Source organism: Mauremys reevesii, linkage group 18 (genome assembly GCF_016161935.1).
Source record: "Mauremys reevesii isolate NIE-2019 linkage group 18, ASM1616193v1, whole genome shotgun sequence".
NCBI classification, from domain to species: Eukaryota; Metazoa; Chordata; order Testudines; family Geoemydidae; genus Mauremys; species Mauremys reevesii.
Genome location: NC_052640.1, coordinates 11,554,519 through 11,571,878, shown reverse-complemented (window position 1 = coordinate 11,571,878; position 17,360 = coordinate 11,554,519). Strand labels below are relative to the sequence as shown.

Below are 17,360 nucleotides of genomic sequence, written 5' to 3'. Positions count from 1 at the left end.
GTTACTGACTCCATTTAATGTCTGATGTAATTTTTGGGAGGCTGAAAATGTTGTGCAGGATGCATTTTTAAACATTTGTATGAGTTCCTTTAGCAAACATTCAGTATACTAACGTAAGGTAGCGCCTAAACTATCCAGAGAATGCACACAGTGTTAATAATTCAAAATCTTGTTTTATAGCTCCTGACACTCGTGTGAAACTTTCAGTATTCTAAACAGCCAGAACACAATAACCTTTGCTCCCCAAGTGTTCTCTCTTGTGGAAGTGCAGTTTTAAGTTAAAAATCATTTTTCATGTTATTGATGTCAGAATCAAGATAAAAATGCGTGTACTAGGTGCAGCAATGAAAGAGGTGTATGTTATACACACAAGCTGTAGCTAGTTAAAAGGCTCTACCACTATAGTACAAATCTTTCAAAACACTAATTCTAATATTGGCTTCTTGATTAAAACAATCTTGCTGGCAGACATTGGCAGTTACTATTTTGTAATTCTTGTCCATTTGTAAATTGTTTTTACTGTTTATACATACTTTTCAAATTGCCTTTCTTTTGTAATTTATGGAAGGTTTATAAATGAATGATCAAAGCTTTCCCCATTGTGTCTTCGAAGAATTATAATGTAAATTACTGTAAGATACTACTGTGTGCTAGATTTATGAAATTAAAGAAAACTATTGGCCTAAATTTGTGGTAAAGTATTGTGTGGGTGTGTGCATGTGTACAGTTATTCATGTGTAAAATATTTTATATAAATAAATTTGATATTTTGTAGAATGCTGTTTGTTCTGTATATTTGTTACTTCAAATAGTCACTGTGCTAGCCTTCCCCTACTTTTAAAAAAAAGCGAAGCATGGCATCAAAGGGTACACTAGCTGATGGCAGGCTGTATGTATCGCAACATGGTTAAGGTATTCAGACAAGTGTACAGCAATGCAGATGCAGAAAATAATTTTCAGGTAAAGAACTTCTTTAACTAGCTGCTTCCAGATATCTGGAAGAGAAGATCCTCAAGCTCCATAAAGGAACCTATAGTGACCACCACCGAGAAGCGGGGAACCAGCAGGAGATAATTAATTGTGCTGAGACGAGATGAAGCACAGGGAAACTCCATGTAGCAGCTTTTTGCCCTGTGCTAAATACATGATAAAACCAAGCTATTTAAGTAATTCCTAGCTCACTGTCCAAAACTGAATTGATTGAAAAGAAAATCAGTTAGTTGACAGATTTCTTGCAGTGACAATATAGCTCTAAACTAAAATGTTAATCTTTAACAGTGTCTGTGATTTGGTTCAAAGGATGGGTAATTCTACTGACACTCAACCTGAGACCATCTACAATTTGTAACACAATCATCAGAACAACTTCCAATTTCAGAACAACTTCCATTGCAAAATGTACAGGAGAATTACCTATAGATATTTATAGGTTTATGGAGAGACAAATGCCTACCTCCCCCAAAAAATATTTAATGGGTATAACTAGGAACATCACCCTTTTCTGTATTTCACCACACCTCCTGAACATATCATTCTTTTCTACCCATTATTAGCTACGTGTTGCCCACAAAAGGAGTGCTCTTTACTCCATTTCCCTGACCACTTCTGCTTGCTGGATGTAATCTTGTTTGTTAGGATGGGGAAAGAACAGAATGAACTGTTGAATCTAGCCCCAGAAGTTAAAGATTTAACTTTGATTTGCGTTTTGGTCTATTTCTAGTAGCATAAAGATTAAGTTGTTTCAAAGATAATGTTAGTGTCCATGCATTAAATTTTTAATAAAGCAGCCAGGATGTTTTCAGACCAAAAATATAATAAACTTAGAGTTACAAGTAAAAGCCATTATGGGGATGTTGTAACTTATCTCAAAACTCAAACATTACAAAATGTCTATAATGGCTTTACTCTTAAATTATTATATCTACTCAACCTTAACAGTTACTGGAAGAATGAAGTTTGATAATACAGCATTCTAATTCCAAATGGTGCATACAGATAAAGTGCAATTTTGCATTACACCAGTACTGGTTGCAATATACACAATGAAATTCTGATCTCAAGCAAAATTCTACTCCAAAAGCAACTCTAAAAATTGGCATTGTGGGTATTCAAATAATATCCAGATCATGTATACTCAATATACCAAACTGCATTTGCTCAGTCTAAATATTTTTTCCAACACTCTTCCTCACTCCCATCCCAGACCTGCAAATTCAACTTGGATTAATACGCAAATAAGGACTAGGATACATCAATTTACTTATCTATATAGGCACTGAAAGGCTTGCAGTAAAAACTTGTTTTATTACTAAAATAAGCAGATATGACTGAATACAGTAGATTATGCGTAAGGTGTCATTTTAATTTAGGCCATTTTCCAAACCCACCAGATTTTAAGCAACAAATCTGTGCTTTAAACAAGGGGATATGCACAGATAGATGCTGTACTAAATGTTAGAAGATGCTACGGAGCCTTCACCCAGGAGGGCATCTAAAAGGTTGGCTTCTTGTACGATTTAAACTATATTTATATATAAAAGTAATATGAGCAAACATGCAATATTTTAAACAAAACTTTATTTAAATTTATCATCAAGAGAAAGGAAGAACTTTCACAATTTAAGTTGGTTCTAATTACTACAATGATCTTATAATGCAAAAGACATCAACATAAGTAAGCTACTATGATTTTGCTTGGTGATACTTTATGTAAGTACACAGGAAGAACCTGAAAAAATAATAAAAGTAGGATTCTTGTGGTTCTAAGCTACCGTACTTCACATGTCAGAATGTATACAACTTAGTTTAAATTTTAAGCTAGTTATGGAAATACTTGAGATGTCTTATAGTTTTCATATGTCCATATTGTATTAGCACAGCAACCCAGAGTGCTAGTCAATGAGCACGAAGAAGTGAAGCTGCTGCAGAAGTTACTACATAAAGGAGTAACCGGAAGTAGTGAGAAGAAATTAAGAACTGGATAATTGGGCTAAATAGTATGGAACATTTGAGGGCCCCGTCTACATCTTCATGCATATTTTGTCTCTATGCAGATGGAAAACATTGACTATCTGTTCCACCAGTTCCCGAAGCCCCATCAATGAGACTTCAAAGTAGCCTGGGCCAACAAGTGGGAACAAGTCTTGCTCCTGCCGGTCATCCAGTCCATTTCAAATATGTATTTTTTGTTTCTAACATCTATTGTCTAACTAATCAATAACATTACTTTATTTTCACTGTCCATTGGAGCACCTCTGTTTGAAGATTAGGTGTAACTGGTTAAGCCTGTGTTTTCCAGCTGCAAAGACTGGCAAGAAACTAGTATAGGGCAGTTAATTTTTTAACTTTATTGGTGTATGCAAGAGGAAAATCGGAATGACAAGTACAGCGACATTTCATCATGCTTACAGTGTCTGGAAGAAACATCACAAAAAAGAGCCTTGATAACTAAGAACACTGTGCACAATGCCTATACTTTTTTAGGAGACAGCTGGCATGCAAAATTCAAGGGTCAACAGGTTGCCCTTTTTCAATATAGTTGATAGCCATATCTAGCTTTAAGAAGTCAACAATTAGTACAGGAACCAAAGAAGTCTGCTTTAGCTTAGCGTGACTTATGTTTAGTGTATTCAATCATGAAGTACATATAAGCACAGATTCCCATAAGAGAAACTGTGATGTCTGTAGTTCCCCTTTAAAAAAAAAAAAAAAAAAGAGCCACACACATGGAAAATGCTATTAAGTCAGCAAGTAGGCTGTAGAAAAATATTAACTTTGCTTTGTCAGTTTAAAAGGTAGCTGAACTTACTCAGAATTGCCTTTTTATGCTATGTTATTTTCATTGTAGAAAAAAACGACATGATCTTTGTGCAAAGTTATGCATTTTCCTCATGCACATTTACTATTCTTGCATCAAAAAAAGTTTTGTAGAGAACTACAACTTCAGTAAGAAAGAAAGAAAAAACAGTACCACAAGAAGTCCCAAGAACTTCACTGTATCCACTTCTGTAGCTCAAAGGTAGTATAAACGGTCTGAGAGTGACAGATTCGGTTCTCTGTGAATGCTCTGACCCACAAGAAAAGCCAGTTTATGGGCATATTGGCAAGGTGCAGGCACTCTGATAACACCCTACAGAAGAAGAAAGCCATTTAACAAATAGTATTTAGCTTTTACTGAATGTGTTAACAAAAATCTGAAATTCAAAGTTTGTATTCATGACATTTGTTTTTCCCTTATTGTCAAATATATTGTATAATACAAATAAAATTGTGTACACATATAGTTATATACTTTTGCATATGTAAAAAGATCCACACAGAAGTGCTTGTTTCAGATTGCCTGCCATGCATTTCATAAATGCAAGTCACATTAATTCAATACTGAGGTTATACCGTTCAAGTCAAAGTCAGAAATTGCATACATACACATTAGTACATTCTTGTACATTCTGTATATTTTAAATTACATAATGCACTGAAAGGTGCCGTTACAGTTGGGAAAAAAATTAATCAGCAGATTCAGTTGGTTGAGTCCCTCCTCCCACCCTGCTTAAGACCCCATCGGCCAGCCCTTGTTTGCTTTAAAACAAACTTCTTCTCATAATACAAGACAAGGGAAGGATGCAAGAGGGGGACAAACTTCAACAAGCTGAATTATCAGAATGTAATTTCCCCTTTCTGTTCCATTGCTCATCCTATACAAGTTTCCAGAGAACAAAGGCAGTGAGCAGACCCATAAGAGATGGCAATTTTACTGAATAAGAAGCTTTAAGAGCTAAGTTTTTCTGTACTACCCATATCAACCTGGTAGCAGATAACTGAATAGTGATGCAAGGTTCATGGAAGTTGCCTTACACATTTCTACTGTGAAGGCCTCTGCCTTCTCAGCCCAGGTTGTGGAAATACTATGGTGTAAAGTGGAACTTCACTGGCAGAGATGAGTCTTGCCCATCTGTTCTCAAGTTAGTGTAGTGCACAGCTAGGGTGACCAAACAGCAAGTGTGAAAAATCCGGACAGGAGGTGGGGGGGGGGTGTAATAGGAGCCAATTTAAGAAAAAGACCCAAAAAATCAGGACTATCCCTATAAAACTGGAACATCTGGTCACCCTATGCAGAGCTTCAGCCAAAAGAAAAAAAAGTTTGGTAGCCAAAAACCCTTAGTGTATTGGAAATGAACATCCTTCCTCTATCAGGGTCCGACTCAGGAGCTGTTTTGGAGATTTACCTAGCTAACAAAAAGCTGGGGGTATGGGAACTAAATGCTATTTTCATCTTTTCATTAAGAGTTCAGACTATGGAACAGAGAATGTAGGTCCTGCTTAGGGGCAATATGTCTAAAATGAAGGATTTGAAAAAAGCTTGGGAGTTTAAAGATGGAAAGCAAAACCCCATCAGGTCTCTGAAACCAGAGAGCAGAACCCCAAGTCACTTTTCAGATTATAAACAGATACATGTAAAGTGCAAGTTAACAAAAGAAAACTACTCTACTATGGCTGAGTTTGCACTATCATATGACTCTTAATTTCTGCAGTTCCCAAGCTTGGTTTTAACTGTACAACCTTAAATGAATTAGGTTTTTCTTTCACTTAGTTTCCCACTGTATTTCAAAATTCACACAAAGAAAAAGGAAACAGGTGCACACTGCTGGAGGCAAAGGTCTGATTTTGTAAGTCCTGCACTGGTATCTGAACATGTCAAGCAAGATCCAGTGAGTACTAAGTTCTCAGAAGTGAGCCAGAGTCCTTATCCCACACCAAGACCAACCAGCCAGCCAAATATGGGGAAAGAGGTCCTAAGGCAATCCGAGGAAACGAGATTGCACTACTGTCCCTTCCCAGCACCCCTGCTGCACCCTCAAAAAGTCTGAAATTCTATAGATTAGTAAGAATAATCCAGTAGTATTTAAGTTCTCTGGAGCACAGAGTTAAATATTTTTCCAATGAGAGACTATGGGATCATGTACAGACTTGTAAGGACTAGAATGTTTAGGCTAGAGGCAGCAGCTGAGCAAGGCAGCTTAAATCACTTTAAATCTTTATGGGCGCATGAGCTCTTTACGCTTAAGGCCAAATAATACCCAGGTCATTGATCTGCAAGCAAAAATTGACCCATATTCGGTATGCAGTTTTTTATTCATAGTTTCCCCTCTCCCAAATATTTGCAGCCTTAACCCCAAAATAAGGCCTATTTACATGATATACTCAGAATACCACTCCAGAATAGGAAAAAAGCATCATTTTTTTTTTGTTTTGCACTTATGCATTGCAGAAGCAGATACTTACTGGCCAGTTATAGTACATGTGGCAGAGCTTGTAAGTTAAACGTTGCATATGATCTGGTTTCAATGCACTGTTGTCATAGATTACATTGTAGTGGGTTGGTGAAACACTACCACTTCTCACAGCCTGACTCACAATAAAAAAATCATACCTATAATTGAAGAAAAAAAAATACGAACCAGAAGTTGTACTCAAATCCAAGCCTTTCACACAAAATATAAAGTTTGCCTTTAAATCAATTTACCAGACATTTTTTAAAAAGACTATTTGCCTTTGTAGAACTACAGCATGGTAAGAACAACAGGAAAGTAAGAAAAACAAGCAAGTTTTATATACAACATTATAGGCTCTGCAGTCTATTAAGGTTGCCTGATACCCTCAGGTAAAAGACCCCCTTTTCGGTTACTTATAACTTCGTCAAACTTCAACTGTTCAAGGTGAAATTTTACAAATTTCAGCCAAAATGGTTCAGCTGCTTCCAATAATGAGGTTAGGGAAAAATATGTTGTTTTGACTATATTAAATTCTTGAGATCTTTTCTTCCAAATGCTATAGTAACTCCAGGCTCTGGAGCTGGGACTTGAAATCTGGTAGGCGGTGGCCTTTGTATCAGGGGATGGCAAAAACCATTTATGTGAGAATCCGCTCAAAATTGGATAACCTTAGTCTGAAAAACTGGAGCTGAATAGAGACAGCTAAAACCTCAGAAGAGATTCTGTCCACACTGGGCATATTCAAGCCTAGGGCTAAGCAGGATTTTCCTGACAAGTGCTACTCTTAGTGGCTGCAGCCTATACAAGGTCTGAGTCCAGACACCAGAACTTAGAGCAGGGAGACCCGTCTTGCCTCTGGCAACATTGAGGAGGAAGTTACCCAGTTCAAACGCAGACAGGTAACAGATGGACTGGTGAAGGGAGTAGAATGAGACAAGGAGCCTAGGGAGCACGGAGAGAGGGGAACTGGAGGAAAACCATGAGGAGTACAGGTTCGGGTAAGAGAGACCGCTCAAGCAAGGGGCTGGAGTGGGATCCGGGACTGGCTGGGTACAGAGATAGGCTTGGAGACCAGGAAGGGAGACTGGGAATCTAGGGGGGAGACTAAGACTGGCCATGCAAGGAGACTGGGACAAGAAGCAGGGGGTGAGGAGAGACAGGTCTGAGAGGAACAGACCAGGAGTCAAGCTTGTAAGGGACAGGACCAAGCACAAGGAGTAAGACTGCTAGACCACTTCTCCAGTGCCTGGAATGAATCCAAAATTCCTGAGCCTCACCATTTCTCTGCTGTCAGCAAGCATGTATGGAGTGTGTACCAGATGGAGGTTGCAGATTATAGGCACGATAGCACTGGTTAATGCAGTTCGAAACCCAGTTTAAGAGACTTTGAGATGATATTGCAGTCATTGACTCGGTCTGCAATTGAGAAGAACAGCTTAGGTGATTTCCTAAATTCCTTTGTCCTGTCCAAGTAGAATGCCAAGGCTCTCCTGACATCCAGCATATGCAGTATTGCCTCACCACCACGACACAGAGACTTTGGGATGAAGGTTGGAAGATGAATTCATTGGTTCATATGGAAAGATGAGGCTACTTCGGGGAGGAATCTTGGGTGTCGTCTCAGGTGTGACTTTGTCCTTAAAGAAAATAGTGAAGGGAGGGTGTGCCATTAGAGATGATGGCTACTAGGAAAGCTGCCTTCATGAACACATGCACAAGGGAGCATGCGGCCATGGATTCAAAAGATTAGGCTACTGAGGACTAAATTAAGGTCCCATGTTGGTGAGGAATATCTGATTTGTTGGTAAAGGTTACTCATATCTTTGAGGAACCTCTTCACTGATGGGTGTGCAAACACTGAATATCCATCTATCTGATGGTGGAAGACAGTTAGGGCCACAAAGTGCACCTTTAACAAGCTAAGAAATAGTCCCATCTTTTTGAGGTGTCAGATGTAATTTAGTATTAATGGAAGGGAAGATATCGGGGTTGTTCGTTTCGCAGTACACCAGATGTGGAGTCTCTTCCACGCAAGTGTGACGCGTTGTTGGTTTTCTACTATACAATACTTCTTTCACCTCCTCAGAGTAGGAATTCTCTGTGCGTTAGAACCATCAAGGAGACAAGCCTTGGGTCGGAGAACCTGTAAGTTAGGATGATTGATCTGCCAGGTATCTTGAGGAGATGAGGAAGGGACTGAAGAGTAATTGATGAGCACCGTGCTGTGTCAGGTATAGGTACCATATTTATCTCAGCCATGGGAGAACTCTACGTATGACTTTTGCTCCCTCTATTTTGAGAGGGACATTTGCCATGAATGGAAACGGAAAGAAGGCATATAGTAGCTCTTTAGTCCATTGAAAGAGCAAAGTGTTCCCCTAATGATTGTCTTCCCAGTCTGGCTCTGAAGCAGTACCAGATACATTTCTTCTTGCCGTCAGTAGCAAACAGATCTATGGCTGGGGTCCCCCCAACAACAGAAGATGTTGTGGGGCACTCTTGGGGCCACTTCCCATTCATGATCCTGTGAGAATGTGAGAGAGCGTCCACTGTTATATTCCTGGGTCCCAGTAGGTACGCTACTGCTATGTGAATGCTTTGGTGACTGCACCAACTCCATAATTTTATTGTTTCTGCACTGATGTAAGCCCTGGGGCATATTACAGCCCCCAGTCAGTAGAGTGTACTGCCATTTTTACTAGATAACAGGAGAGTACAGGGCTCTTTCTTGTGGATTGCTTCCTGCCAACCTCTGATGACCTCTGTTCTGGAAATGGAAGCAGCTGCTGCCCTAAAGCTGCTCCTGACTTGCCCTGATGAGCAGCCCACTCATGCCAGAGACATCAGTCCTGCAGGGAAATAAACAGTCTGCTGCCTCGCTGGCAACCGTAGTCATGGGGCAGATAGCAAGAGGTGTGCACCTGCAGGGCACTGGAGGAGAATCTTGAGGGCAGGGGTAGATCCTCCTCTGAGTCCCCCTAGACCCACAGCAGGAAACAACTGCAACCGGTATGGAGGAGCTCTTATTTTTTTCTCCTCCCTCAGCAAAAATAGTGTGACTGTCTTCTCACATATGGCAGGAATCGTTTCCGCACCAAGTTATTCAAACAAAAAAGAATCTGTATTTTGTAAGCACTGCCAATGAAACTATGCATTCCCAAATATTACCAGGATGACCAAAAACATCTTTCCATGTATGAAATGTCCTGCAGACATTAAAAAATTCATCATGAGTGGAAATGACCATCATGAAGAAGAGCATGCGGGAGGTGATACTGACAGTGGTTGTACTTGCAACAAAATGTTCTCAATCCAAAAGTCCTCCTGCTTCTGCAACATCACCATCTGGAAGTGTTGTACAAGTTCAACTCTTCAATCAATCATCAGGAAAACATCTCATCTCAACCAACTATATCCAAAAGACTCCCAATAATGACTTCATTTATAGACAAGATGAAACCTGATAATAAAAATTTGACCAAGCTCTGGCAAGAGCGATATGTGCTTTTGGTATGCCATTATCAGTAACTGAAAAGAGTTATTGGCAGGCAGCATTTAAACTACTAAAGAAATCATAACTGTTAACCAGCAGATGTTCTTTGAGCAAGCCTCTTCTACAGTCAGAATATGACTGTAATACAAATTGTATAAGAACAAAATATCAATAGAACACTTCGCCTGGCAGACAAATTAAGTGGGAGAAGGAATCAAACTTTGTGATAACACGTCAACCAGATTGTGTGTGTGTGTTTGTTTTTTGGGGGGTGTAGACGTCCGGTGTTGGGGCTCGGCCCCCTCAGGTGCGGCCAGGAGCTAGGCCGCCTCACAACACGACCTAAACCAGCAGTTCAGTCTCCAAAGGTCTAAGCCCTTGGTCAGGGCGGGGCAGCGAACAGTAGTCTAAGGGCTCAGGCCCTCAGGCCGGGGTGAGCAACACAAACAGTAGTCCAGGGGCTCAGGTCCTTAGGCAGGAGGTAATAAAAGGTAATAAAAAAGGTAATAACTGGAGACATACCAATCTCCTAGAACTGGAAGGGACCTTGAAAGGTCATCGAGTCCAGCCCCCTGCCTTCACTAGCAGGACCAATTTTCCCCCAGACCTGTAAGTGGCCTCCTCAAGGATTGAACTCACAACCCTGGGTTTAGCAGGCCAATGCTCAAACCACTGAGCTATCCCTCCCCCTAAAGCTGAGCAAACGCCCAACAGGTGAGTCCAGACTTCTATGCCTGATCGCTGGGGTGAGGGGGAGACTGCCACCCGTGAGTGGGGTGGCGGGGGGGGGACACAGGCCCACCCACTCCACTGTGTCCCAGCCCGGGGCCCTAACAGCGGCAGTTAGTCTGCTGCTGTGTCGGTGGGGTCCTGACCGCAACACACCGACATCGGCTCGAAATCTGCGGTAGCCAGACTGGGGTCAGCTACCCCCGGGCTACTTCCCATCTCCCCCTCCATGGGTACCTGCTCATCTCTGGGGTCCGCAGCGGGGTCCCACACCATGGGCTCCTCGGCGTGCTGAGGGCTGGCTAGGTCGGGCTGCTCCTCAGGACTCGGGTAAGGGGGATGCTTGGGCAGCTCCTCAGGGTACCGGGCTCGGGGAAGGCTCGGCCAGTCCTCCTCAGGGTACCAGGCTCGGGGAAGGCTCGGCCAGTCCTCCTCAGGGTACCGGGCTCGGGGAAGGCTCGGTCCAGCAGGAGCTCGGTCAGTAGCATCTGTCCTCTCTGGCCGCCGGGCAGCAACTGAGCGCTGGGGCCGGGCCTTTATACTTCCTGTCCCGCCCCTTGACTTCCGGGGGGCGGGGACAGGCGGCAGTGGCTCCGCCCACTGCGGCAGCGGCTGTTCTGGCTCGGCCCTCTCAGGTGCGGCCGGGAGCCAGGCCGCCTCACTACAGGGGGGAAGGGGAAGCAGGCATGAAAACAGACATGCTGCAGAGTATGTTAGTAGTGAAATATGTGCGGTACTAGAGAAAATTGGAAGTGGAAAAGTATTTGCTCTGACTGACTGACAATGCCAACAATATGAAAGCAGCATGGGACATCATAACAAATATCCATATATTACTGGAGTAGGTGGTATTTCTTGTGGCGTAAATCTGCTTCTTAATGGTTTCATGAAGTGGAACACTCAAAAAGATCCAGAAAACAGCAAAAGGAAGTTCTAAAGTACATGAAAACAATGCATATTGTAGCTGCAGTCTTTGCTGAAGCAAGGAAAGCACGGTAAGAATAAAATGATAAAATTTCTAGCAAAATAAGATGGGGAACTATAGAGATGTCATCTGAAAGTTTATTAAAACAAAGAAGAGCTCTTCAAGGAACAGTGATAACCGACGATCTTGAAGTAGTTAAAATGTACACTACACTGTACATGAGGATAATTTCTGGGTTCACCTGCAGAACTCTGAAGACTCTACAGCCAATCGTTTCTGCAATCACAGTATCTGAATCAGACTAAGCACTTTTGTCAGACATTCCTCAACTTACAGCCAAGACAGTTGCTCAAAAACAGTTGATTTTAAGTGTCTCTCCACTCACAAGTCAGGAAGAAGTACAAGTGAAGGACTTAATTGGTAGATGGAAAGAATTTTGCTGCAAACCTCTTAGATCCAAAGCCTGGTCTACACTAGGCGTTTAAACCGGTTTTAGGAGCATAAAACCGATTTAACGCCACAACCGTCCACACTAGGAGGCACCATATATCGATTTTAATGGCTCTTTAAACCGGTTTCTGTACTCCTCCCTAACGAGAGGAGTAACGCTAGTATCGGTATTAACATATCGGATTAGGGTTAGTGTGGACGCTGATCGACGGTATTGGCCTCCGGGAGCTATCCCACAGTGCAGCAGTGACCGCTCTGGACCGCAATCTGAACTCTGATGCAGTGGTCAGGTAGACAGGAAAAGCCCCGCGAACTTTTGAATATTTCCTGTTTGCCCAGCGTGGAGCTCCGATCAGCACGGGTGGCGATGCAGTCCGAAATCAAAATAAAGAAAGAGCTCCAGCACGGACCATGCGGATGTGATCGCTGTAAGGGCAGGCAAATCCGTTCTATCAGCGCTCCGTTACAGAAGATGAAATTCAGAATCCTTTTTTAAAAATCTCCAGACAGACGCCATAGCAGGGACTCAGCGCACTGCAGCGTGACAAGCGTAACGGAAAGCCAAAGACTCAAATGGACGCTCATGGACTGGAGGACTGAAGCTATCCCACAGTTCCTGCAGCCTCCGAAAAGTATTTGCATTCTTGGCTGAGCTCCAAATGCTTCTAGGGTCAAACACAGTGTCCGCGGTGGGTCAGGGCATAGCTTGGCAATCTACTCACCCCCCCCACCCCCAGAAGCGAAAGGGAAAACAATCCTCTGACTCTTTTACATGTCACCCTATCTTTACTGAATGCTGCAGATAGACACGATGCTGCAGCCGTAAACACCAACATCCTCACTCCCCTCCCCTGCCATGGGTGGCTGATGGTACAAAAGGACTGGTAACCGTCCTCGTCATCAGCCTATTGGCACATGGGGCAGTAACCATGCTGATTAGCATCCGTGGGCGCCTGGCCCTAATTTTTTCTGGTGGATGGTGGATGGTGCAGTATGGCTGGTAACCATCGTCATCATAGCAACAGGGGGCTGAGCTCCATCAGCCCCCACCCTTCATGTGTAAAGAACAGATTCAGTTGCCCCTGGACTAGCAGAGGGATGCTGGGCTTCTCTCCTACACACTGCTTAATGTCCTGTCTGGACTATCATAGCAGCTGGAGGCTGCCTTCCACTCATTTCTCACTAACAAGTCACCATGTCTTTTTATTCCTGCATTCTTTATTACTTCATCACACAAGTGGGGGGACAATGCTACGGTAGCCCAGAAAGGCTGGGGGAAGAACGGAATCAACAGGTGGGGTTGTTACAGGAGCACCCCCTGTGAATAGCATACAGATCATAGTTTCTGCAGGATCTGACACAGAGAAGCTGTGCTCTCTGGTTCTATGATACAGTGGTTCTCTAGTACACTTGCCTATATTCTAGGCAGGACTGATTCTATTTTTAGATACCAAAAAGGAGGGATTGACTCAGGGAGTCATTCCCAATTTTGTTTTTGCGCCCTGGCTAAGAGCAGCCAGGGGCACTTATGACAGCAGCAAATGGTACAAAAGGACTGGTAGCCATAATCATCCTCACCAGTTCCAATTTATGGAAGGGTTTGGATGGTGCAGTATGACTGGTAACCATCTCTGCTGTCATGCAAAAGCAAAAGCATGCTTCTGTGTAGCGCTGCTGAATCGCCTCTGTGAGCGGCATCTAGTACACATACGGTGAGAGTCACAAAAGGCAAAACAAGCTCCATGATTGCCATGCTATGGCATCTGCCAGGGCAATCCAGGGGAAAAAGGCGCGAAATGCTTGTCTGCCGTTGCTTTCCCAGAGGAAGGAGTGACTAACGACATTTACCCAGAACCACCCGCGACAATGATTTTTGCCCCATCAGGCACTGGGATCTCAACCCGGAAGTTCCAAGGGGCGGGGGAGGCTGCGGGAACTATGGGATAGCTAGGGAATAGCTACCCACAGTGCAACGCTCCAGAATCCGACGCTAGCCTCGGACCGTGGACGCACACCACCGAATTAATGTGTTTAGTGTGGCCGCGCGCACTCGATTTTATAAAATCTGTTTTACAAAACCGGTTTATGCAAATTCGGAATAGTCCCGTAGTGTAGACGTACCCCAAGATTCAAAGGTAGTAATGTTAGTGATGCTAGCACTGTTATAATATTTGACTGGGTTATTAAACAAGCGGGACACTTCGAACTAGACGATGGAAAAGTACTTTCAAATGTTATAGAAAACAGAACCTATTGAGGTATTTTGTCCAAGAGTGTAATCTGGGAATTGGTCACACATACTGCTCCTACAACGTAGTGGCAAGGCCTTTGTACAACACAACCTCTGACTCCTCTTAGCTTCTTGTCTGCTTCAGAATACTCCAATTTCTGCAGCATGTGAAAATTTATGCTTTTATAAATATACATAGAAGGTACTGCTATGTGCTAGCTAAACTGTACATAATATATTTCTCATTCTTAAAGAATGACAGTTTAGTTCTGATAAGTAACTATCACAAATATTTTTATTTTTCCCTTAATTTGTGTCCCCCCCCCCCCCAAGAACAGGAAAAAAACCTCTTTTTCCTTGCCTTCTAAGTTTTCAGAAATGTTATATCTCTAGTTATTACTCAGATTTGCTCACTGTATGTACTCAGAGTGTTTTACTTAAAATTCATCACTGCTAACAGTAAAGAATTAATTGAGATATTGGGAGAGCGAGCAGGATTATTTTATGGCTCATACACCAACACGAATATTCTACATTCAGAATTTGGTTATTACTGGGAGAAAAGGCAAGAGATAGGAAGTACACTGACTTTCATATTCCAGGTTGGGTTTTCAGTGGTGGGCAGCAAGAACTTGCAGACTGAGAAAGTATGAAAGAGATTATTTACATAAATTTGCCAGCTAGCAATGCCATTTTTACGGTCATTTTAACATTACATCCAATTTGGCCTACTCGTTTCTTTTGAGTGAGCATCAGATTCCATTTTTGGTAGCAGGATGCAAGCCGAACAACTGATTCCTGCCATCAAAGAGTGATTATCTTCCTAAAAGCATTACTTACCATTCTGGTCGGGTAACCTCTACATCAATAACTGTACCAGGGGGTGGATTCTGAAGTCTTCCACCAGCCTGTGCAAAGAACCTAGTATTCACTCGTTTCTTCACCACTATTACTGTAAGTCTTGGGCTAGAAAAAGATTACATGAGCAACATAAGAGCAATTTTTTTAAACTTCAATTTAGAGAAATTTCCCATTAAAGTTCTTTAAAATAAATTTTTGAAACTACATCTTTACTGATTAATTAGAAACCAGACTTCTAAATAAACTATAATATGTTGGTTTTAGTACTTTATGCCTCCATTTAATATATTGCATCTATTCAGGTATTTCAGCATAATTCATTACCATGGTACCTAATTAACTTTTGCACTTGCATAGTTGCAAACACCTGAGACCATAAGAGCAGAAGTTTTCCCTACAACAATACTTATACTATACAAGGTTTCTTCTCTTCCTCTCCTTTATTTTAGGTGTACTCAACATGGCACACATCTATTAGCATATACATTAAAAATATATGCAGAAAAAATATTGCCAGATGCTAAATAGAGAAAACAATTAAGTATTTCCATCACCACTAGCAATAACTGGTCTCTTTTTGTTTAGCATACTGTTTTGTTCCAGTGACAGTTTCAATACTCGGTTGTACCAGCATTGACAGATTTTAGAGCTAATTTAAGGCTATTCCCAAACTACTGAAGATGGAGGACCATGAGAATGCAAATAAAGGATGATTAACCCAGAATTCACATGTGGTCATGATGAGGTGTGACCAGATAGTTCAAAGGGAAAAATCATAATTTATATGTACATCGAGGACATAACATCACAAGCATCAAAAGGAGTAATGATATCCTTACAGAATTATCCAGTTACATCACATCAACATTAGGTATGCTCTTTGTAAAAGAATACCCAATATAATAAAAACTCAATGAGTAGGAAAGAAGCGGTTTGTGGCACTTACTAGATGATCTGATGCAAGTGCACACTAGTGTAAAGAAGAGGTATGCAATCTTTTATCAATCTTATTGCTTTTCTGAAGCATGACCGTGCACGTTTTATATCACTACAGCCTTTCATTGCATCACTGCATGTATCATAAGAGACTTACTTGTAATCTTTACCAACAGATTTCAAGCAATCCAAAAACTGGGGTACTTCATAGTTAACCAAGGTTTTTAGCTGACCATCTCCTACACCATCACGATACACGATAATGCGAGACGGCATATGATTATTGCAGCTGAACCAGGATCTTAAAGCAGCTTTAAGAAAGGCAAATTAAAAAGTTATGCAACTATAATGGGAATGTCTTTCAGAAGTTAAAATTCAGAATGGATCTGTATTACTCAATGAATGGTAAAAAATTGTGAAGCCTTGAAAAATCCACTCCCCTGAGAAACATTAGTAAGTTGATCTAAGCCCCAGTGTACACATTGCTAGGCTGATGGGACAATTCCTTCATCATCCTAACTATTGCCTCTCAAGGAGGTGGATTTACTACAATAGAAAAACCCCTTCTATTGCTGTATCAGGTATTACAGCAGCATAGCTGCAATGGCACAGGTGTGCCACTGTGGTGCTTGTAGTGCAGATATACCTTAAGTCCCTGTTGATTCCAGACCAGATTGGCAGCAACTGTACAGACTAGTGGATGGGTTTTAATCACCCATCCACCCAACCAAAAAACCTTGTTTGCCTATGGACCAATATATTACTAAAAGCACTTAAAAATCACTTAAAGTTCCAATCAGAGTAAAATGAGGAGGAGGGATAGCTCAGTGGTTTGAGCATTGGCCTGCTAAACCCAGGGTTGTGAGTTCAATCTTTGAGGGGGTCACTTAGGGATCTGGGGCAAAAATTGGTCCTGCTAGTGAAGGCAGGGGGCTGGACTCAATGACCTTTCAAGGTCCCTTCCAGTTCTAAGAGATTGGTATATCTCCAATTATTTAATTTAACGTCAGAAAAGCATCTTAGTCCATTCTAGTCCATTGTGGTGGACTTCGCTGTTTGTAATATTCAATCTGAAAAGAACTGTGGGGACAATGAAGATTTTGCAATACTGTTCAACCAAACTCTGCATATATCAGACTCCCAAAAATAATCTGCAGGACAAGTTTCTTTAACAGTGATGTGCCTGGAAAATGCATTAGAAACCTGTTTACCTCAAGCAGAATTAAACATTGATACATTTAAAATCAGGTTTTATCAAAAAAGTATTTAAAGAGGGATGCATGCAGTTGACAGACAATTAAAATGACAAGGTAGGTAAGGAAATGTCTTTTATTGGACCATCTTCTTCTCTAAAGAAGAAATCTGTATAAGCTCGAAAACTTGTCTCTCTCTTATCAACAGAAGTTGGTCTAATAAAAGATATTACCTCACCCACCCACCGACCCACCCTCTCTCTCGCTCTCT

At 41.7% G+C, this 17,360-nt stretch overlaps 1 protein-coding gene across 10 annotated transcripts in view; it reads right to left on the bottom strand.

Moving 5' to 3' along the window:
* The window catches only part of PIWIL1 (piwi like RNA-mediated gene silencing 1), a 56,551-nt gene that overhangs the window by 3,648 nt on the left and 35,543 nt on the right, over window positions 1–17,360 (bottom strand). For 7 of the 10 annotated variants that reach the window (XR_005589748.1, XM_039505882.1, XM_039505885.1 and 4 more), the window contains 4 exons: window positions 16,054–16,207; window positions 14,940–15,065; window positions 6,283–6,430; window positions 3,971–4,129 (listed from right to left, as the gene is read on the bottom strand). Coding sequence is in view for 9 of the 10 variants with exons in the window: in XM_039505882.1 (XP_039361816.1) it covers window positions 4,013–4,129; window positions 6,283–6,430; window positions 14,940–15,065; window positions 16,054–16,207 (545 nt within the window). In the remaining variant the exon portion in view is untranslated. Of the gene's footprint in view, window positions 1–84; window positions 2,729–3,970; window positions 4,130–6,282; window positions 6,431–14,645; window positions 14,739–14,939; window positions 15,066–16,053; window positions 16,208–17,360 lie in introns of those variants that run through there. The other 3 variants (XM_039505879.1, XM_039505883.1, XM_039505884.1) reach the window with 3 other exon arrangements.